At 34.2% G+C, this 24,140-nt stretch overlaps 1 protein-coding gene across 3 annotated transcripts in view; it reads left to right on the top strand.

Annotated features, from left to right (window-relative positions):
* LOC145978594 (lachesin-like) overlaps positions 1-16,323 on the top strand; it is a 262,283-nt gene extending 245,960 nt beyond the window's left edge. Inside the window, exons 10-13 of one of the 3 annotated variants that reach the window (XM_083111306.1) lie at positions 628-669; positions 6,788-6,887; positions 13,118-13,150; positions 14,060-16,323. In XM_083111306.1, coding sequence (XP_082967432.1) covers positions 628-669; positions 6,788-6,876 — 131 coding nt within the window. In that variant the 3' untranslated portion in view covers positions 6,877-6,887; positions 13,118-13,150; positions 14,060-16,323. The remainder of the gene's footprint in view (positions 1-627; positions 670-6,787; positions 6,888-13,117; positions 13,151-14,059) is intronic. The other 2 variants (XM_083111305.1, XM_083111307.1) reach the window with 2 other exon arrangements.
* The last annotated feature ends 7,817 nt before the right edge of the window (positions 16,324-24,140 follow it).

The raw sequence follows: 24,140 nt of genomic DNA, 5'->3' as shown, positions 1-24,140 counted from the left end.
TCTGAATTTATTTTGTCTATTATATTATTTAATTTACTTACCAAAATCTATCAATAAATATGATACATTAATACAGAGATTATCTTCCATATATTTTTTGCTGATGTAATTGCACTTTTCATTGTATTTGCATATTGTAAAAATTTTACTAAGGGTTATCTTTCATGTATCATTATCACAAATTATAAATTTGGAAGGCAGTTAAGAATTTGTAAATATGTTTTCTTTCAAATATGGTCAACTTATTCTGCTGAGGAATTCAGAAATATATAAAACATTCCAATACTGCATTATTTAGATTAATTTTCAAATGAAAAATTTAAATACTGTCATTAACCAATTTTTATTGCACTTTTCAAGTACTGGTTCTCCCCTTTGTGTAAGACATTGGTTAAATCCTTAAATGTTTTAAAAAAATGTATAAAATTATTTTTATTAGACAATAATAAATTAGTTTAGTAGAATATTTTAATGATAGTACACCAACTATATATACATATTACAGAACACATTAGATTGTAGAATTTTAAATAGATTATTTCATTAGACTAATAGTATAGATATCTCTCCTTTTAGCTGTTTTTTTATTTACATGTTACTTATTTTTGAATGAATTTTTTGGTCTAGATTTTCAAAACACTGAAGCTGAATCCAAGGTTGGGGCTGCAGGTTGGTTTCTTTCATTCTTTTTTTTCAAGTAATGTAGACAAAATATGTTTTATTTCTTGTTTCTCTACATGAACATACATTACTTATATATGATACACATCTTTACTTGATATATTTGTATTATGATGTAAATGGTAGCATTTTTTTTGTGACTGAAACTTTATAGACTATATGCACTTGTAAATACACAAAATGTAATTTTATTTAGTTTTGTAGTCATAGAAACAGTAGGATTTTGTAGTGAAGTTGGTAATATGTGGTATTAAAGGTGAGTCTTGTTGAGCATAATTCATAATGCATGTTGTAAATAGAGATAATGGACATTTTCTTGAAATGTCAGTGGCGTATTCTCCATGTTCCGGTAAATCAAATTTTCTAGTATATTTTTTGTACATTTATTATTAATATATGGAAATTCGCTCATTATATATTATGCAAACTAAACATGCTTCCAAAAGTTAAGCACACGATGGTAAAATCAACAAAAATGGAAAAGTAAAGCTTTGATTAACACAACATTGCACGTGAAGGTAGAAAATGTGTTTATGTATTAAAGAGAACAAGAATTGTGTACAAAGATGAAAATATTTACTTTTCATAAGTTACATGATGACGTCACATTTGGGTCATTAACATAATGATGTTTAAATGCAAACAAACCAAACAAAACTTACAGTAATATGGTATGTGACCACCCCGGACCTTCACACAAACTTTACAATGATTTTTCATGCTTTCAATGAGGTGATAAACCATCGCAGATGCGAGCAATAGCTATTCCTCCATTAGGGCAGTTTCCAACTTTCTGAGACTGGCTGGAGGAGGTAAACGTGCAGATACAAGCATGCCCGAGGGCATCCCAAAGGTTTTCAATGAGATTAAGGTGGGGGAATATGCCGGCCACTCCATACAAGAAATGCCCTCACTTTCCAGGTACTCGTCAACGATGTTGGCTCTATAAGGACGGGCATTATCATCCATAAGGAGGAAATCAGGACCAACTGCTGCAGCGTAGAGTCTCACAATGGGGTCTAGGACTTCATCCCGATAGCGTGCAGCCGTCACAGAACCGCCTTTAAAGATGTGCAGCTCGGTGTGATATCCCATTGAAATTCTATCCCACACCATGACGCCGCCACCTATGAATGCATGATGTTTGATGATGTTCTTGGCCTGACTGTGTGTGCCTCATTCTTTCCAGACCCTTACATCAGAGGGGGGCGGTAACCCTTGGACGACCAGGCACAGTTCTCCGGCCAACTGTTTGACTTGTTTGGAATTGTTTCCATAATTGAGAATTTAACGAATGATCAATGCCAAAGAAAATAGTGACATCTTTGATTGACTGTCCTGCTTCAATGCATCCGACAGCACGCCAGTGCTCACTATCTGTCATTCGTCTTCTTTCAGCCATTGAAACACGAATATTATCAAAAATAATCCTACAAAAGTTGTAAACACTTCGTATCAGCTTTTAAATGCACATCAAACCCTTCAGAATGCTGGCGTCTTCAACGAAAGTGTGATGTTTCTTGCACGAAATCCTTGCTTTCATGCTATTTCAAGAGCACAGATTAAGCACCTAGGTACAGATGATTCACTCTCTACTTACAAAAAGGAAGCTACACATAAAAGCTGACATCTACATCCGAAGCGATTTTCAGCCACTCAAATTCACATACGCTTTCAAAAATTTGCATTGCGTGCTTAACTTTTGGAAGGCAGTGTATTAAAACAAGAGTTTTAAACCAAAATTTAAGTAAATTATTTAAAGAACGTAAAGACTGGTTGATGTAAGCCACTGATCCATTGTACTCTTGTGATGACTAGGTTTCCTCCCTGATTGTGCATGGAGGGAACGAACGAGCCAAGGGAAAAGTGTCTGGGTTTGCTATTTAGAAAAACACAGTTAGAAACAGCATTGGTGAGAGAACACTGCTTATTTCTTCTTATTTCTGTGTGGCTACATGGAGGTAAACACAGGTGAAAATGAAAATTATATGAAAAATGTAGAAATTACCAGAAAATTTGAAGTTGATGGACTCCTGTTTTACTTACACACCTGCATTGGTGTTTTAATTCAAATTCATTAGACAGGGGGAGGGGAGTGCATAATAAAAACATACAACAAATAAAAAATGTTGCAGTATACCAGGTCAAATTTTCAGGATACGCCACTGTGACATATGTTTAACTTTTCATTTCATCCACATATTTATTGTAAATCAATAGCAATAAAAGAAAGGAAAAATTCTCATACAATTAGATTTTATTCATAAAATATCTTTTTTCCTATGCATAACCAATAATCAGTACATTTCTGCTGTCTGAAGAAGTCTCCACAGAATTACATATTTTGTATTTGCATTTTTCGAATTGTGCACTGATTTTCCACTGTGGCAAGTAATGAGAATGGGGATGAATGTCGACTGGGTTGATCTGGGAATTGAATCCATTAACTTTAGTGCCCATCAGTCAACAAATGTATGTGCTATGCGACAGGTAGATTCAGTGTTGTGAAATGTGCAAATAAATGAGAACATGCTATATTGTCATTCCCTATTTTTCATATATGGTACTTACATTGTATCTAAAGATATTTTATTTGGCGTTTACGCGGAGATAGGCAAATTCACTCTGATAAGTTCACTTTTCATTTTTCCGCACAGATTTTCTTCGCGGAAAAATGAAAATTGAACTTATCAGAGTGAAATGGATGACTTATTTTTCAATGAAAATGAAAAACACATGGAAAGGTAATTATGACTTGTAATACACTGTAAATTACTTTCAATATCAAAGTCAATAAATTACAGCAAAGTATCTTATTTTAAATTACAGCAAAGTATCTATTTCTAACATTTAGTGGTAATACTTAACTGAAAAGCATGCTTTTTTTGGAAGCAATGAACTAACACACATGATTTACACAGTAAAGTTTGCATACAAGCTGCTGGAGATCTTGGTGAAATTCCAATAATGTATTGTACAGTGTGATGCACATGTATTTCTCAGAAAATTTTTCATTTTTTTTTCTCTTGCACATGACATGTTTACAAATATGGATTTTTCTGTATGCCAGTGGAGAAGTTGCCATCAGTGTGTGTGGCATTTTGTTTAAATTTTTAAGCTCTAGTCATCGCATTAGACAAAGAGAATAAACAATGGACAATTTACTTGGCAATACTCGTGCATCCCACTCTACTAATACAGATTAAATAGAGATGAGAGGCAGTATTGGAAATAAAAATTAATCGTTATATAATGTGCAGGTTCTGTTTGTAACATTACTGCATGTTAGATAAAATATGAAGGGAGAAATAAATGCTGGAAATGAAAATTATGAAATTTAAAAAAAATATACATTATCATTCCAATCCACTTGAGAAGAGATCTCGAGCTCCAAGAAGATTATACTGAATTTTTGGATTTTGGTAATATCTGTAATGATAGCTTATCACGAAAATGAGAATGGAATAGTCATTTGTAATGGGGAAAATATACTTCCAGGTAATAAAATTAGATGAGTAGACAGACCTCTCATACTTTATCTTGCTTTGGGGAAAAAAAACATTGTTATTAATGACAGCATTAATCACGTCATTATCACAGAGTATAAGATAATGTTGAATCTTAACAGCTTAATACTAACAACAAATATTTTACCACTGCAATTTTCATATAATTATTAATTATTTCTGTTATAGTGCACATCCTGTAAAGTTTAGGCAACACTTATTAAGAATATACTGTACGAGGTGCAGAAAGTTTATATGGCTTGTTAATCTTGAAGAATACATTAATATTTCTGTCTATTTTGGATAAGTAACTTTGGAATGTTACTGAAGCATGAAATTTAACTCCTTGTAGTTTTGCATTTCATAAAATAAAATCGAAATAAATTGAACTGAGTGACAATGAACCAACAGCATCAATGATTTATTTGGCCAAATTGCAAAGAAAGTTATGATCACATTACTTAGATTTTTATTGATATAAATACAATATGATGTCAGTGTTTGTTATTACAGAATGAGTTTAAAAAAATCATTTTCTACACGAAGAATTTGTAAATTCTGTTATATTATGTGTGAAAACAAAGTTTCATATTTAAACCAAAAAATAATAAGTACGAGGTATCCCACTTTAAAAACTTACCCCTATTTCAATTTTTTGTACTGATATTGCTACAGTATCGGGAGTTAAGAAAAATGAATAAGATAAGAGCAGCTCATCATATTTGTTGGAAAAGTCAGTACAGTTAGTGTTATGATAGCTGCATAGGTAGCTAATATATCCAGTTATCTTTCCTAAATTCCCAGTGTAAACTACACCTATATAATTTTAACAAACGATCCACAAATAATGTTACAGAAATTGAATCCCAATAATGAGAAACAAAGTCTGCAGTGGTTTACAGTAGAATCATTCTTCATATATACACAAATAGAGAGTTTATATTGACTACAAAATTTATTGGCATATGCAGGATTTTTTTCGGAAGGGGCTGGAATTACAACGGTGGATAGTACATAGCTGTTGGGGGGGGGGGGGATACAATAAAATATTTCTTATATTATAAACTTCCACTCTCAAAAATAATTGGTCATTTTAAGGTGAATTTGCATTTACCACTCTGGGTTTTCCCCAAGTTCTCCATTGCTTTTTTTTTCGGGGTGGAAAATGTTGACTTTTTCAAAATTTTGGAGGGGTCTGTGACAAAACTATCGTACATCATCTGTGTCTACCATAACAATCCTGGGCCTCCCAATGGTGGGAACATTGTCTTCTTGTAATCAAGGGATTCCAGGTTCAATCCTTGGTGGAGGCACATAGTGGTTTGGATCCCACTTTAAACTGTAGGTCTAGTCCCGATTAACCTATTTTAGCATAAAGTTAACTTTAAATAACTTTCACTTTGATATCACACCTCAATTCAATCTTGCAATTAATAGCATAGCATTAACCTACAATGAGCAGATCATCTTTTTAAAATTATAATGTTTAGTGAACACATGTCTTTCATATGTCACAAGTCACTGTGACATGTATTCCAATCGAGACAAACATAATGAAGACTAAGTAATGAAGACCAGTTTCAGCATGAACTTACTTTGTTCTCTAGCTTTTACCACATCGTGTGGCTTCGTCAGGAGATAGGACAAGAATAGTCAAGTTTTAAAACATTGGAAGGCAAGTTGCAAGCCTGAGATTACAGGCATTGTGTTTTATCTTTTTACAGTCTTTTTAAACTTTCTTAACCTGAACTTACCTTCCCATATTGTACACGACTGATGAAGCCACCAGACGGGTGGCGAAATCGATTGCGAGAAAAATTTACGTGGAAAAATGAAAAGTAAGCTTATCAGAGCTATGACCTTCCCATGTTTTAAATCTTGACTATTCTTGGCCTATCTCCTGAGGAAGCCACATGATGTGGCGAGAGCTAGAGAACAAAGTAAGTACATGCCCAAAACGGTCTTTATTACTTAGTGAAATGATGGCATGTGGTGTAACTTGTGCCTTATCAAAAGTAAGGGACTCTTGAGTGGGACAACCTGTTAAAATTGTACGTAGTGAATAGCTAACTTTGAATTTCCCATTTAGGTATTTATGTTTATTTAATTTTCAAATAATAATGGGGTGTTAGACACCTCTTTTAGATGATAATTTGAAATATTTCTTATTAGGTAACATTTGGTCAGGGGCTTCTCTTTGTAATCCAATGCATGCATGCAAAAAATAAAACATTGTAACTAATTGAACAGCTTCATATTCTTCGCCAGCATGGTTTAACATATAATTGTTGTGCATGAGTTACATATTTTATTGGCATGTTAATATGGATTGAGAATTGTTGCTTCTTAAATTATTTATATACTGTTGCTAGTGTGCAAGTTTGTCTCTCTTGAGTTTATAGATATAATGCAATACTATTTGTAACACTAATAATGTTTTTCTACTGCTATAAATGTAACATAAATATATTTTGTATTTAAGGTATCTAGAAAACTTTATGCAGTATTTTCAAGGTTTAACACAATAATAAATGAGTTGCATATGCAAGTAGAGCATTCAAGATCTTTTTACATGTTCTACAAATGTTTGTTCATTTCAGAATCAAAAGATCCGAATGGTGCAGATGATTCCAGACCAAGAGTATTGGCACTGATGACTATAGCTAGCCTTTGTACTTTTTTCTTGTAATTAGTTTTGAGGTAAGAATTGTCATACTTAGTGGATGAAACCACAATAACTCTGATTTTCAAGCTATTTAACTAGAGACCTTGAGTTTTCACAAATGCAATAGCACCAAAAAATGTTAATTGTTCCAGGACATGTTTTGAACACACTTTCCATCCATTCAAAATTGCAAAATAATGCGAATTGTGGCCTTTTTGCCAATTTCAATACATTTTGTGTTTCAGTTGTGCTTCAATAAAAAACAGACCAAAAATCCATCATTCTTGTAGGCTTAAAAGATAAAATACACCATATTTACACAAACATATACAATGTGCACATTTTCAAAAATTTTATCCCCCAAAAAACTGTGATGTGTTTTACACATGAAATTATTCCAACATCTATATGAAACACGTGTAAACATTTTTCACCTTCAATGGGAACGTTTTGCTTCACTGAACAAAGTGACTGGGATCTGATGGGAAAACGAGTTCATGCCCACTTCATACTTGTTACGGGAGCCATAACATTGGTATTTGTTTTAAGAGAATGTTTTGCATTGCCCAATGAAGTGGCAGGGATCCAGTGGCCATCTACAGTTACATGTGCGCAATAACATCAGTATTTGTCGTGTGAGAAATAGTGGAAAATATCTTCGTCAATAATAGTTTCTAACATTGTGAAACTGTCTTGAACAGGTGTAAGCCACATGACCTACAATTTAAAATACTAGTTTAAAATCACAAGGAAGATACAGTATATTTGGCAGAAAAGTGTGCTAAAATGAAAATGCAATTTTTTTGAAAAAAATTAACACCACTTTTGAACAAAATATAATAACGAAAAATCAAGGTCTCTATATGTAACTAATTCAGAAGTTAATGAAAGTTTCTGGTTGGAGCAGGACTTGAACCTGAGACTATAATACTTCCATGAAGTGAAGGTACTAAGGCACAAGCCAACTTCTGGCATTATCATAGTTTCTAAGTTTGCATTAGTTATATGGCACTAATTATAGTGAAACCTCGATTTTACATTTTTCTTGTGTCTAAGCGGAAAAAAAACTTGGTTGTGGAAAAAGGAAAATCCATGAACGTAAAATTGGGGTTCTGCTGTACATTTGTTTCAGTGCCATGTGGTAAAAGTTCACATAGGGTGCATTTAATTTAGTTCTGTCAAAATGTGCTCCAAAAATGAACATGATCTCAAACATAATCTAGATTATGACTTTTTCTTTCATGTGGTAGTGACTCTTAAGTCAATTGAATCAATCGCAGGAACAATGATGTAACCAACAGATTTGCCGCCATAAATATTAAGTTGGATATATATATATATATATATATATATATATATATAAAAGGAAAATCATTAAGAGAAAGCACCACGGCTGATAATTTTGCAGTTTCTGTGGCATTTGGTTTTCATTAGGATACAATGTTGTTCCTGTGACCAATTCAATTATTGAACTAAATAAATTATAACACCAGGAAATTTGTTATGCCTCCTGTGTATTTCTAATGGAGAATGAAAACATTCCCTCCATATCTTAACATTGTCACTAATCAGTACATTGTTTTGGTATTTCTTGTTGAGACATATTCTTCCTCTTATCTTTTTGTTCTTGTGCAGTTATATTAAGCAGCATATTCCTACAGTACCTAAAAAAAGAGAAATGCTTCTGTAAGCACACATGGAAAATTCTTGCTTTAGTCTGACACCAGACTGCATAGTTGGGTTCTTTGTGCTTCATGAAGGCTGCAGGTAATTCATACTTTTAAAGTACTGAAATTTGGATGACAATTGTAAGCAGATTCTCTCTGGATAATGACCAGTTGACTTTTGAGCTTTTGAGAGCTAATGTCACATCATCTTCAGGATATTAGTAACTTCTTTCTTGAAGTTGCAGTACCTTGTCTGACTTCTACCGTGAGGATGAGAGCGACGTTAGCTCTTGAAAGCATGGAAACCTTTCCAGAACTCACCTGATCGCTATCCCATCTCTTCATCACTTGCCCCAGAAAAGCTCCAAGACAATTGCACAATTCTTGTAACCAATAGTGTGTATTTTTTCCTCATAAATATGGACAGTATATCCTACATCAAAACACAAATGATGACGTTCAACAAACTTCTCATTCATATCTTCAGCTCGATTGACTTATAAGAAGAAACCAGTAAGTCAAATTATAAAGGGTACACCACAGGAACATATTATAATTTAAACTCAGAACCCCAATGGTCATGAGTAGGACCCGGCACTTTGTTACAACATATTTTTTATTTGGCATCAGATTGAATATTGGGGTGACAATCGGATGAAAATCAGCCGAAATAGACTAACTTGATAAGGCATATTTTGACATATTTTACCAATTTAGCATTTTTACAACATATTTCTGCAATTTTCTCGTAATAAAACATATTTTTATATAATTTCATAATTGTCTTGCATATAATTGGTTATTTTTATAATTTATTCTTCATACCTTTAGCTCAACGGATAGTTTGTATTATTGATGGTAGGATAAGGAAATTATGGACAAAGAAATTAAAAGCAGATTCAGTCTTCTCTTACCAACTAGTACAGAACAATAATACTCCCCTTTTTTAATCCCGCCAACAACTGATAGCCGTGCAAACATTATTGAGGAAATATGTTCTCAGTCGTTGTTGCGCCTTCATGAGAATCACCGTAAACAAGATTCAATTGTTCTCATTTCATTACATTTTTCCTGCTTCTCACAACAATCAGTCAGAAGGAAATATAACATTGGGTATATTACAACCAGTGATCAGAACGCTACATTTTAAAAGTAGCTTCGCTACAGCTACAGCTACTCTTCCAAAATGTAGCTTCACTACAGCTACATTTACCAAAAAGTAGCTCGCTACGCTATTCATGTGTGCTACTCGCTACTTCACTACTTTTGCGCTACTTCTGCATAAGAAAAAAAAACAACTTAAAACAAGCACATGGATATTCAAAAGAAGCCCCTAGTATGATAGTTCTACTTACTGGAAAATATGATCATAGATCGTTATACGAACGTAATTCATTAGATGTTTACTCTAACTTTGCGGATAGCTGCTGGGGGGTGCTTCTTTGGTATTGCGAAATGAGCGACAGGTAGAAATATGCTTTATGTAAATTTCCTGTTGGGAATGCTTCCCTGAAGGCACAGTGGAAACTTTGTCACCTTGTAATCAAAGGGGCCCCAGATTAGATACCTGGTGGAGGCACTAGTGGTTCAGATCCAGTCTGGATTAGCTTGTCTCTGTGCATAAAGTGGACTCAAAACAAAAACTATGAAGGACACCTAGTTGGGAGGATGGATCCTCCTGCTCCTCCATTCCTCTCACTGCTCATCATCATTCACCATTCTTCCTCATTCTGACAATTAGCCAAAAGTGGCAGAAAGCGACTCTAGATAAGTTAATAACAAAATAAACCATTCATCCTCATTGCCATGATTAGCAAAAGTTACACAAAGGCGACATAAAAGTAGAAGAATAACATACATTTGGAAACTGTATATTAACTAAAGAAAATTATCGTTTCTGCAGAAAAGTCAATAACTCGTACAGACTTTTTACAATATCATAAAATATATTGAGGAAAGTGGTGTGTAAACTCGAGTGTTCTAAATGTATTGCAATTTTAAAATTTCTGAACAAATATAATATCGAAAATAATTGTAATTCCAGAAAGTGTATGTCTATCATTCTTGTAACAATAATTTCTTGCTGGTGAGATCCTATATGCTAAGAATGATTAATGCTGAACCATTGATTGCTGGCATTATTGCTTTGTCATTGTAGTGGAGACTGCATCGCTCGTTTTTGCACTGCAAGTTGTGTTTTACACAGAGATTAATGACATTTACCTGCCCCTTACACCATGGATATCAACAGGCTTTGTTCCTGGGGTGGCACAAATGAGGCCTTTTTTTAGGGCTGCTGCAAACGAGGCATGTTTCTCCCCAAAATAGTGATGCAGCTAAAAAAGCGTAGCCATTAGCCAGAATATATTCATATATGCCAGTTCAGTTTAGTTATCTGGATATTAAGATTTATTCTATACTAATGAAATATATTACGCAGAAACCTATAATCTGCGATATCAAGATATTTATAATCTAGATCAGGGCGCGAAATTTCCGGTCGCCAGATCGCCATTGGCGACCAAAAGTTTTGGGCTGGCGACTAAAATTTCGTTGTTTCAAATGTGTGTCAAACACGCTTCAAGACTTCACCTCATGAGAGAAATGGCAGAAGTTATAGAAGAAATTCTAAAACTGAGTGATATCCACACTATTAGGTGGTTAGCCAGCAAAGAACGTGCATTAAGAGCTCTCTTGCAACCATGGAAAGCTGTTGTGACCCATCTTGAACAGGTGGCCCATAGAAGAGACAATGATGGCGCTAAAGCTAAGGATTTGCTGAAACGTTTGAAGCAATTTAAATTTGTTAAGCTTTTGTACTTCCTTTTGGATTTCTACGGGTTGAACCCTTTAAGCGTGGCACTACAAAATAAGAATCTTTTGATTTCATATCTGAAAATAAGAATTGAACACTGTATTTCAGTTGTGGCTGACCTGGAATCTAATGTTGGACCAAGAGAACAAGATTTCTTGGACCATGTATCCATTTCAGGGAAGATCAGGGATGTGCAAGAGTTTCAGACTGTTAGAGGAAACTTAATTAACAATGCGAAGGTGTACATCACAGAAACATTGCCGTCTATGTCAACAGATGCGATTGCATCTCTGCATGTTTTCGACACCTTGGGTTGGCCTCCCAAAGAATATATGCTTCAGTTTGGGATAGAAGAAATAAAGAAGCTCTACATATACTTGAACCCGAGCCTTTATAATGAGAAAATGGATGTTCTGTCAGCAGAGTGGACATAATACAAACTTTTGTTTCCTTCTCCAGCTTTGAATCAGACGCTGGAGAAGATCCACAGTGCCGATCCACAGTGCGGAGTGTTCAGCAAGATTCCCCAATTTGCTCCAGATTTTGACATTTTGTGCTGTTCTACCAATGAGCACAGCCTCATGTGAGGGAGGTTTCAACTATCACAACAGACTCAAGACTACTTACAGGAACTCTCTGAAGACTGAGACACTGGATGATTTGCTCAGAGTTTTCGTAAACGGACCCCCTCCCCTTCTTCCCTGTCAGAGTTTGACCCAGCAGCTGCGATTGATAAGTGGTACTTCAGTGCAGAACGACAGCGCTACACAAACATTAATTCCTAACTTTTTAATAATTGCTCATATTTTTATTATTTATCAATATAAAATAGTGGCGACCAAAGATTTTACTCCGGCGACTGACTACAAACTTGAAATTTCATGCCCTGATCTAGATTATGTATTTCCATGTAATAGACTGTCTTTATGAATCTCCTCTAAAAGTAAGTGTTATTGTGGAATTTTTCTTTGACGCTGTGGTCACATTCAAAATTTTCCTCAAAATGCAGAGAAGAAATGTAGCTGTAGGAAAATTTTCGCTACAACTACAGGAATTTTGTAGCTTTGCTACAGCTACCGCTACAATTTTCAAAATGTAGCGCCGCTACAGTTACTGCTACAAATTTTGTAGCTAGCTGATTACAACCCCTACTCTATTGGCAATCGAGTACGGGACTTTCAAGATCACTTGTTGGTTGAGCCACGCACGTATCAGTGTGTATACTCTGTCTCAGTTATCTCTGGAGCAGGCAAAGGAAACAAAGTCCCTGCACAAGTAGTGACGTGAGATGGCTCCACCACACAGTTTCTCCTTTTGTTCTATTAATTTCTCCATATTTACATATTTTACAGTTTTATAGGACATATAGTCTCAGGCCCTAGTCATGAGATAAGTATGTGTTGTAGCTTAAAGAAAAGAACAGTTCTTTAATAAATATCGCATGACAGTAGATAATCTAAAATGCTCCAAATGGAGGAGAAAGTGTCTCGTGCACTAGACATTACTCTTTTACATGGGTGAGACTCGTTACATAACAAAGTTTGTCTTACTTATTGCTGCTTATAACTTCTTTGGGTATGAACGAGAAGTTTGTGAAACATTGTCATTTGAATTCTCTTAAAGAAAGTTCCATTTATTTTTACAAATAAAATGTATTTTCATGCACAAGACATCCTTGTTTTATCACTTATGACTGATATGTTAGCATATCTCCAAGTATAATTTAATGTTGTATTCTATGTGATCATGCTGTATGTTGTTATTATTTTACTTTATTTTAAAGCATACCTTAAAATTTTTGTGGAAAATTGAATTGGTAAGTTTCTTAATGCTTATATACCAATTATGCTACTAGATATAAATTAGGGATAAAACATGGTTAATTTCCATAATATGCCATTTATACCATTCTTAATATTAGTTATCCCTGTTGAAAATTTTGTCTACTGTTTTCAGATTTTCAAACAGATATAAATAGAAATTGTTAACAAGGGAGAATGAAATAATGAAATGTAATATTTACAGCCCCCTTCTTAAGCTAAACACTACCTTCATATTAAATATAATACTGAAGGATATATTTTCACTTGTAGTTTTCTCTACTGTACTGTTTTCAGTAGATCAATAGGTTGTTTGAAACATCTATGGTGTTTAGATTTTCGAATAGATGTAAACACAAATTTTAAATTGGGAGCAATGAAAAGTTTATATTTACAGCCAACATGTTGAGCTAGACATGGTACATACAATATTACATGAAATGCTGAAGAGAATATTTCACTTGTATTTCTTCTGCTGTACATGTACAGTAGGCCTACAGAAGGTGTTTCAGTAGATTTCTGAGAGACATAGTAGAGTACAGTTTATAACAGTAGATTTTGTCTACTGAAAACAGTAGAAATTTCCAGTAAGTAAGTATACTTATTTATATCAGATATCTTGCCTATTGACTACATTTCTTGATAAAGTTTTAAGCATGAGATGTCAATAATGGATCTTAAGTGTAGCAACAGAATTGGGGGAGATAAATGTGACAGCCCCAACCCACTCATTTTTTTGGAGCAGATTCTTAAAAAGTAACCAAAGTATTGGTGCCAAAATGTGGTGGAATATGGTATACTTGGATAAATTTGAATATTGGGAGAAAATATGAAGGGAACATACTGAAGAATCAATCTTTCTACTGAAAAGATTTCCTGATTCATAAAGTTATTTCTCTTTACAGGTAACTCGAAAAATGGTGTTTTTCCCAAGAACGGACTTGTACGACACATGGTAATGTGCTCAGTTTGTGCAAAAAAAAAGTACAATGACTAAGTCTACACCAAGTAGGCGTTTCATACCTAGTGCTGAGAAGGGGGAGGAGTGCATTATTAATATTGTGTTCAGACGAACATTGTGTGAATAATAGAAGAAGAAAACGAAGTGCACCATCAGCTGCATTTGAAGAGGAAAAAAAAATATAAACAACTTGTGGTGATTTTTAAGTTTCCAGTTTCTGCCTTACATGGATGCTGTCATGTCATCTTGTTTATTTGTTGCCTTGAAGTATCACAAACACCATTCATTCAGCTGTGGCAAATTAATATTTTTACAAACAGTCCAAAAATCTTCACACTTGATTATATTTTTTCATAAATCTAAAAATAAAAGTCAGCCTATGGCCTAGTGTCAATTTAGCTTTAAAGTGACAACCTGAGAAGTCATGAACAATTGAAAAAAGAAATATAAATATATATATAAAATGTAGTACTACACTATTGTGTAAAATACATTTCTTTTTTTAGTTTTAATGATTATTCTATCTGTAATGTTGTTTTCTTGTAGGAAATATGTTTAGTGGAACACAAACTTCCAAAAGTGCATTTTTGCAAGAACATTATTTGTGGCTTGCAAAAATATCATTGAAATTTCTAGAAAAAATACAAATTCCATTGTTCCTTTTCAAAAGGAGAAATAGAAATGTTCTGTAGTCAAGAAATATCTTGCACAGAGAAGAAATTTCTCCAAGTTGCAAATTGTATATTCCAGAATTTGGTTATTCTTATCTATGAATATAATCCAATCTCCTGCAATCTTAAATTAACAGATAAGTGTTTTGATCTTCAATTGGAATTGAATTGAATTCACATTAGAAGTTATATAACTACATACAGTCAGATTTCTCAAAGTAAGCATTAAAGAAAATTTTAACGTGCAACATTGTAATGGATATGTAAATATTTGTCAATTACATGTTTGATATCTGAAGAGATGTCAACAAAAATCTATGTACAGTATGTTGTAGTTTTAATGCAAATTATTTATGATTAGCATGAAAGTAGGATTTAACTGCCATGCATTTTAATAATTCTTATGCATTCAGAAGAAAACAGTGTTTTTTTTGTGTTACATTTTTTCAGTCAGTTCATGTAATGTTATACATTTGTGTAATTGCAGTTTTCTTCAGTATTTTTATTAAGTGCAGGACATAATTAAACAAAATTAATATAATGCCAAGAGTGATAATAAGCTCTTGGAAGTAAAGATGTGGTTGAAATTCATTTAAATTCTAACAAGTGTAAAAAAATAATTGTAGTTTTATAATTTGTTTTAAATGATTTTAAAGAGTTTTACATTTGTAAATGTAAAAAATGCAAATAGTCCTCAGGTAAGTGACTTACAAAGTCCAAAGTGAGAATGTTTGAAGTGCCTGAGTTTTTAAATTAATAACTAACAGATAAAGTTTAATAGACCTGACATAATTGAATTGTTTATTTCTGAACACAAAATCTGTTTTCTCTATGTGACAAAATCAGCACAGAATGATTTTTCTCAAATTAAATGTTACAAAAATGCAGATAAATGTGCATTCAAATATTTATACATTACATTAAAAGATATGACGTTGTCATATATGTGTCATAATATTATTATTATTAAGTTGATGAAATTTAAATTTTATTCAACCACAATACTTGTCAAAATGTATAGTTTTTAAGACAGCATTTTTGGATCCATAGCCACTTCATAGATATACAACTGCTTTGTTTGTTATGTTCTTAACGAATTTTTGCCATTGTTGTGTTTTCAATTTTGTGTTTAAACATGAGGATACTGTCAATGATGATTGTACAGTTAGAAGGCACTTTTACTAGAATTAAATTTTACTTAAGAGTTGTGAGTGAGTGTTGAAGAATGACAGATTCTTGCTGTAAGGAAGTGCGTATGTATGTGGATGTATGCAAAGACAGAAAATGAGGGAAAATGTAAATTAAGAGTGCTATATTTCTCTTATTAGCTGCAGCTCAGGGCTTCTGGAAATTTCTGCCGTAATACAGAGAATTAAACACAAAAATAGTGAGAATATATATGCCTTTCTTCTTAAAAAAATGTCAATGTCAAGAAATTTGTTATGTATTGGGGTTTTCCTTTTTTGATCTGCCATAATATTCTCTTATGAACTCTTTAACTTGTTTCAAGAAATAAATTCCAGAGAAGTCAAGTTTATGATGTTGTTTTTTTTCTTTCCTTTTAAATATTTTTTTTATTTTCCTTCCTTCTGTTTGGGAATGTTTGCTGTATTTCTTGCAAACCTTAACACTTTTCAGATTGTGAGCAACATGGCCTGAAAATGAAATATGTTTCGTGCAATACAAAAGCAACTAAGGTAAATGATGAAAGATTCTCTCCGGCTTTCGACGTCTGGGATCCCTGATGTGTCTGAATTTCCTGATGTGTCCCAGTTTTCTTGGACAGCAATCATTTTACTGTTTTGTTGATGTTCTGTTCTGACTACCCATTATGTCTTAAAGCCATATGGTGCCTCCCTGATGGTGCAGTGGTAGCATCGTCACCTTGTAATCAAGTGGTCCTGGTTTCAATATCTGGTGGAGGCACATATTGGTTCGGATCCCACTTTAAACTGTAGGTCCAGTCCCGATTAGTCTTACTGTGCATAAAGTGGACTTAAAACACCAAATCAATCAAAGCACCAAATCAATCAATCAAAGCCATGTGAAGATTCTGTATGAGAATAGCTGAGAATGACAGCTCTCGAAACCTTGGAATCCTTTCCACAACTCACCTGGTTGATAGCCCGGGAGAATCTTTTCATCATTCGTCGCCAGGAAAGCTTCAAGACTAGCTAAGGTAAAGTCACAACCTCTGTTTCGATGGCAGTTCAGATTTTTGGAGCAACATGATATTGTGGGCAGGGGGTGAATTAATGTGGTGATGCTAGGTATCCTCTAGTAATAGTCACATTTATAACAAAATATTTCCAATTAAATTTTCATATGTAACAAATTGTAACATAATATTTGCAAATTTAAGGTGCAAAACTGATAGTACCAGTTAGTAAACTGGAATAATCAGCAATCAATATTTTAAGTATTTGTTATCATTGGATACGAAAAGGGTAATGCATTAATGAATTCAATGTAAAAAATTTATAACATGGAAAATTTTATGGAATTCCTCCATTCTTGTAACAAAATCTCGCTGTACATGAAGACAAGAGTTTATGAACTGTTCTCAGTAATTCTTACATAGAGATCCAACAAGTATTAATTTAACAATATTTATTGTACAGAAAATAATGGTAAATAAATGTGTTGCGAAAGAAATATAGCCACCCAACTGAAAATTATGTCTGTTTTCAGTAGATCAACGACTGTTTTGAAACATCTACTGTTTTCAGTATATGAACTGTAATGCTACTGTCTTCTACTCTTTTTAGTAGTCCAACCAGTGGCGTAACGGCTTCCCCCGCAATGCAGGGGGCCCCGAGCTGTAGGGGGCCCTCTATGTTCTCTCTCTGTGCTCCTGAAATTTTATATAATCCCAGAAATTCAGCAGATAGTGTCGCTTATTTAAAAAATTGATTTATGAAACACATTTGGTTCCCAGTAACATATCATATGACGATGTCTGCAATAAAATAAGCAATGGCGTATTGTCTTAGCCAGCGAGACCTGGACAACTGACATTATGGATCTCCTCCGAAATTTACTTGCTGACAAATAGCAATCGATAGGAAACTTCTCTCGTCTCATATAGAGCGACCACAAGGAAAAGTACCTTAGACGAAAAGTCTCCATGCACCTTTCCCTTCTACCATTCAGCTCAGGCCATAAGAAAGCATGCTCCACTCTGCCCCTCCCCTCCACGTAAAAGTACGGTGCACAGGAGTTGCGGGTCTGCGCAGGTTTGTTTTGCTTGTAGTTCCAGTATACCTTTAAAGCTACGTAGTTTTCATAAACGTAGTGTTGTGTAGTGTAGTGCAGTTGTGAATCCAGTAGAAACATTCAGTTGTTCAACCAGTCGATGCCTTATTGTTGATAATTCATGACCATTCTTTTATTTTACCAGTAATATTATGTGACATTTAAAATGTAACTTCCCACCAAATATAAAGGGTAGCCCCAAGCCTCAATATGAGATTGAAATAAGATCTGAGATAAATTTCCCACATTGTTCACACCTGTTACGTTTTACTTCAAATAAAGTCCAGTCGCTGCTTAATTTTCTATTTTCTCTTAATTTTCTTGAGTCCGCTGCTATTTCTTCGCAGCAGATTGCAATTGACCTTTTGATGTTAGTTTACCATCGACAATCTAGAGTATCAGTTCAACCCCTATACTGAAATGATACATTTGCTTGAGTATACAACTCACTATTAGAAGCGTAATGTGAGCGGCTCTTACGTTGGATCTTGGCCTGACATAGCCAGAGGATTTTTTTTTTTTGGCTGAAGGTGCATCCGCTTCTAAGTTCAAAAAAAGAGTGTTTACTATCCTTTAAATAAATTCCCCAAATAATATTTTTTTTAAATATATGTGTATTATATGTAACACAATTAGAAAAAAGAAACATTTCGAACAAAAAATACAAAGGACCATGAACAAAATAGTTGGCTGTGTGAAGCCTTTCCCTCCTTTTAGAAAAAAATCCTGGCTGTGCTACCTCGTTGAAGTAAGAGAAAATATTTTTAATTTCTTTATCATCCAGTTATTTATCACAGATTCAGACCACTCTGATTTAGTTTCGACATACTACTAAACTGATATACAGCCTAAGTTGATGACAAAACATGGGAAGGCATATTATAAAGGGGGTTAGCTAACTTTTGTGCGTAAATACATCCCACCCTAGCATCTCGATATTTTTTTTTTTACTGAAGGGGCCCCCAATATTTTACTTGCAGGGGCCCCCTACAGAACTAATTCATTACTTGAAACATGTTAAAATTTATTACGACGACGATCCAAGATTTCGATCAAATTTGCCATGTTTGCATTACGATGCTCAGAATTTTAAATAAAATACCATACATCAAATTAAAAGATTTTCAAAAAGCTGTATTATATATTAAATATGGGAATTTTTCATCTCTCCAGCGAGACTTTGGTTTTGAAACTACATCTTTACGATGATATTATCTATCCAAAATCCATAGCTCTAAGAGCATTCTACAGTATGTATCTGATTCTGAATGTAACTACCTACAACAATACTATATTAGTAGGTAATAAAAAAATAATTATTCCTCCTGGACAGTATAACTTATCTACTTTACAATTTGAACTTCCAACCACTGTCTTGCTTTCTCAAAATTCTGTAACACACAGAGTGGAGATTGTAACTACCAATGAAACATTGGACTTATCTACTACCATGGGAGAACTTTTAGGATTTGAGAACAATAGCAAATTAGAACCAGGTATTAGGCACATAGGTAAATTTATACCAAAATTCTTAGCTATTGAGACATTGAATATTCACTGTAACATTGCCAAAGGTATGATTATCAAAGCAGAAGAAAATTCGATTGGCAGTCACAAGGAGACAGGTATTATTGCTACATTTAAACCGAATTCGGAATTTATGGAACCTATCTTCTATTCCCCAATCTCACCAGTCTATTTTCCTGTTTCAATTGATAACATTAATTACATAGAAATAACAATTACGAATGAGAAAAATGAAATCACCGATTTTGCCGGTGCTAATAGCACTGCGATAATAGAAATTAATATTTAAAAAATATTAATAAATACCAAGATGGAAAATATTGAGAGTTAAGAATTACAGTCCTTCCCTCCAAACAGAAGGACATTTGCAAATTTTAATCAGCCCAATAAAGAGATACAGTATGACATTACGGTGGGGGACGGATTCATTCATCCACATAGATCTGATCTGTATATAAAATTTGATATTGTAAAACAAAGTAATGGTGAAGAATATCCTCCATCCGGGGCTAATGTAAAACTTATATATAATTTTGTTCCATTCTTATTTTCTCAAATTGAAGTCAGGAAGCATGGTACAGTGATTGACAGGATTGATTGACCTGGAATTACATCTACTATAGATCGACCACAAGGAAAAAACCTTGGGACGAAAAGTTCCCGCGCAGCTTTCCCTTCTTCCCTCCACCTCGGGCCATAAGGAAGCATGGTCCACTCTCCCCCTACCCTACTCGCGGGAGTACGGTGCACAGGAGTCGCGGGTCTGCGCAGGTTGTTTTGCTCGTGGTTCCACTATACAGTGGGGACATTGAAACTCTCCAAATCAGAGAGTGCATATTATAAAGTTGGTGGGTTCGAAGCTGGAACAAAAATTCAAGCAAAAAGTCACACACTACTGTTCCCCATGATATTGCTATTTGGATTTTTCTCTGATTATAAAGAAATTATGTGGAAAGGTGGTTTGAGTGTCATATTTCGCAGAGCACCCAATGATCATAATGCCATCATGAGATACAAAACTTTGAATGCAGATGGAACAGCTAATGAGGTTAGTTTACCCGAAGCTGCGAAATGTGTGATCCAGTCTATGGAGTTGCGAATGCCTATAGTTGAATATGAATCGAATTATGCTCTCAAATACAAAGCCAACATTTTGAAAAATCCCCAAATTCCGATACAGTTCTATACATACCAATGCATTCAGAGGTCAGTGGAGGGTAAATTGTTTGAATTTGACCTTACTAATCAGTTCCAATCTTTGCAATATGACATGCCAGAGTTTGTAGCTGTGCTGTTTCAAACAGGGAGAGATGACAATCAGGAAAAGGATAGCAGCCAGTTTGATAATTGTAAAGTTAAAAATGTGTATCTGAAGAATGGCAGAAATGAGGTATTTCCTCGTGAAAATTACAATTTAAACATTACAGAACAAGATTATTTAAAATTATATGAAGCTTATAGTGAATTTAAAAGAGTAACTGAAGGTAACATAGATATGTATTATAATCCAGATGAGTTCATAGTTCACAGACCAATGTTTTTAATCAATGGATCAAAAAGAAAATTGGTAGTTATAAATGTTCGAACTAATATTAAATTGGTATGTGAATTTCATGAAACTCTACCTGAAAATACAATATGCAGTGCAATTTTAATTGTGGAGAAATCATATATTTATGATGTAAAAAATGAGTGATAGAAAAATTTTAATAGGAGAAAATAAAAATAATATATAAAAAATTAGACTACGTGTAGATTTTTTTTATTTTCAAAATTTTGGTTTGATGTTAGGTTTATTTTTTTCACATGTGTTGAGTACAATTATTATTAACTTCTAAACTAAAGTGCCCCCAAGTCAAAGTATGGATTCCACACTCAAGGATACACCTCTTGTCATCGTGTGGATCCAGGGCTACTTTTTTTTTTTTATTTGTTGTAATATCATGATTGAGCTTTGTATTCTATTATCCTCTCGAAGTATCCTTGACTGTAAATAAAGACAATAAATATAATCCTGGAACGCTAGTTTGTTTTCCAAGGTATCTTTGTACACTCCTTTTGCTTTCTTCATGATGCTGCTCTCTGTTCTGAATGTATACATCTTCGAACGCAAACCAGCAAACTCAACAATAATCTCACCGTTACCTTCATCTTTCAATTTACCGAGAACCTTCTTGTTATGGGAAGGAATTCCAAATCTGTTGGGTTGAGGATAGGAAGAAGTGTTGAAATACCCAAGCATAGAAGGATGTTTAAGATCTTCGTAGAGGTTAGGTGTTTGTATGTCATAAATAAAACTATCGGTGTCTATGTACAAAATTGACAGCTTATCATTATGGAAGGGTTTCATAATGTTATAATGAAATTTGAACATGTGCAGTTTCGACAAGTCGAGAACTGTTGCACCAACGTAAATAGGTTTTCTGAATTTTATCAATTTTATATCTAGATTAAAAAGTGTCAATTTCTCGTTGTAAATTTTTCGCGATTTGAATGTAGGATCAGATACTAATTTTCTACATTTATTGTTATCTGAAACCAATTTTATGTCTACATGCTTTCTGACATTCTCCATTGTTTTTCCATAAACGGCATTATTCATTAGTTTATAAAAATCTTTATCTAATTCTGAAATGGCAGCTGTTCTGTGTCTCGTGTTGGTCTCAATATAAGATTTTAACCATGGAGAGTGTTTGAACTTGAGAATTCTTCTCACATTTACTTCCTGAACACCCTTCCCAATCAAAAACCGGAGATTCTTGTAGTGGACGACATATCTCCCTTTTCTCTCCAGAGTTAACAAAAGCTTGCTTTGATTAGAATCAGGTGGACATTTAATTTCGGGAGCCGGAGGTAAATCGGAAAAAGTATCATGCAAATTATTTGGAAATTCAATGTCTACCTCAATGAACAGACCAAATTCACGATCGTCGAAATAATTAATATCAATTGAAATGGAATCTATCCACTCGAATCCTCCGTAGGGAAGTTTTTGTAGCATTGCGAATCCGTAGAGGTTGTTTACGTCACCGTAATATATGTAATTCGATGGTCGATTTGCATCGTATTGATTCTCAGACATGTGAATATTGTTTGCCTTTGCGTGTCTCTGCGAGCATTGCACCATCCCCCCACGTATTTCCCTTTCTATAAAAAGTAACATGTCCACGTCCGATATCAATTCCAACTTGATCCTGGTCTGGAGCAACATAGCAGACCATGCCAAACCAGGAAGACTGTAGAAGTATGCTGGACCTAATTTATAAATATTTATTGCTGTTTTTCTGAATACCTGAAAAACATCAGCGAGTATTGTTACGTCTAATTTGAGATATGCATCGTGGTAATCGCCAAGAGTATTGCATCTCAATTCCTTCCATATTAATTTCGCATGTTCGTATTCTTCATTCGTAATTCCGGTTTTTTTCAGTTGACTGAAGAATTCTTTTTGAGGTGGGAGAGTGTCATCGTCAAATTTAAATTCATCGGTTACATATTCGTAAGGATAAATGCCTTTACGTTTAATCAGTTCTACGTGTATGTTGGGAAAACTAGCTTTTGTAATTTTAAATTGTTCGCGGTAAGTTTACTCGCTAAAGCATCGAGACTTGCCGATAGGAATCTAAAAGAATCTAGAAACCTCATCTCTATGATTTCATTCGTTCCTGGAATTTTAACTTTCTTACTTATAGAAATATAACGTTCTTCGTTTTGAGCAAGAATATTTATTTTTTGCGTATCTTATCCAAGATTCCTAATTAAAAAAATGGAAGTCGTAATTGGATCCATTGTGAAAAAATATTGGTACGAATTTAGGCTTCTGGATTTTGAGGTAGCAGGTGTTACAGATTCCACTGATGTAGTTTCTGGTTAAATGATTATGGTGAAATACTTTCCGATTCTCATCCGTGAAATGTTGATCACACACCGGACACGTTTCAATGTTATTCTAAGATTGAAGTTCATCACTAGATAATGGAAGCATTGGTTTCGATTGGCATAAGAGGCTGCCAAAGTTCTTAACCTCCTCCACCATCTTTTTAAAAAAGAGTTCAATAACATTTGGTCCGCGATATATATATGGTTTATCTATCCTATCCTGCCAAACAGCAACATATCCAAAACTATTTGGATCATGAAGCTGGTACGGTGTTGTGGAAGAAAATTCGGGATCCGGATCGCAATAGGACAATGGTTTGAGAAAAGCCTCAAAGTCTGCGATGATAATGGCCGGATGTTCCAACAAGGCCTTGTACATTTTAAATTCTTCGAATTCATTTGCTTTGGGCATCAACATGCGAGCCGGTCTGTTGACTCCACAGTAGATTTTATGTTCAGCAAGTTTTTGTTTGGCAATTTCTTGATTTTGAAAATGTTGGTAATTACGTTGGTCAAGATCGTCGAATACGGTTAAACACCTTGGACAAACTTCGATGTGTGCATGAAACTTAGTTGTTTGGCTTCTGACCAAGCGGGAGAGTGAACGAATTAGCGTATAATGATGGACATCATCGTCAGCAATAAGAAGCAGATTGATTTCCATGGCTTCGTCATCAACAATATTAGTTATCC

This window comes from Lepisma saccharinum, chromosome 25 (genome assembly GCF_977018435.1).
Source record: "Lepisma saccharinum chromosome 25, izLepSacc3.1, whole genome shotgun sequence".
In the NCBI taxonomy this organism is placed as follows: Eukaryota; Metazoa; Arthropoda; class Insecta; order Zygentoma; family Lepismatidae; genus Lepisma; species Lepisma saccharinum.
The sequence above is the reverse complement of the archived record's forward strand: the minus strand, read 5'-3'. Positions and strand labels throughout refer to the sequence as shown.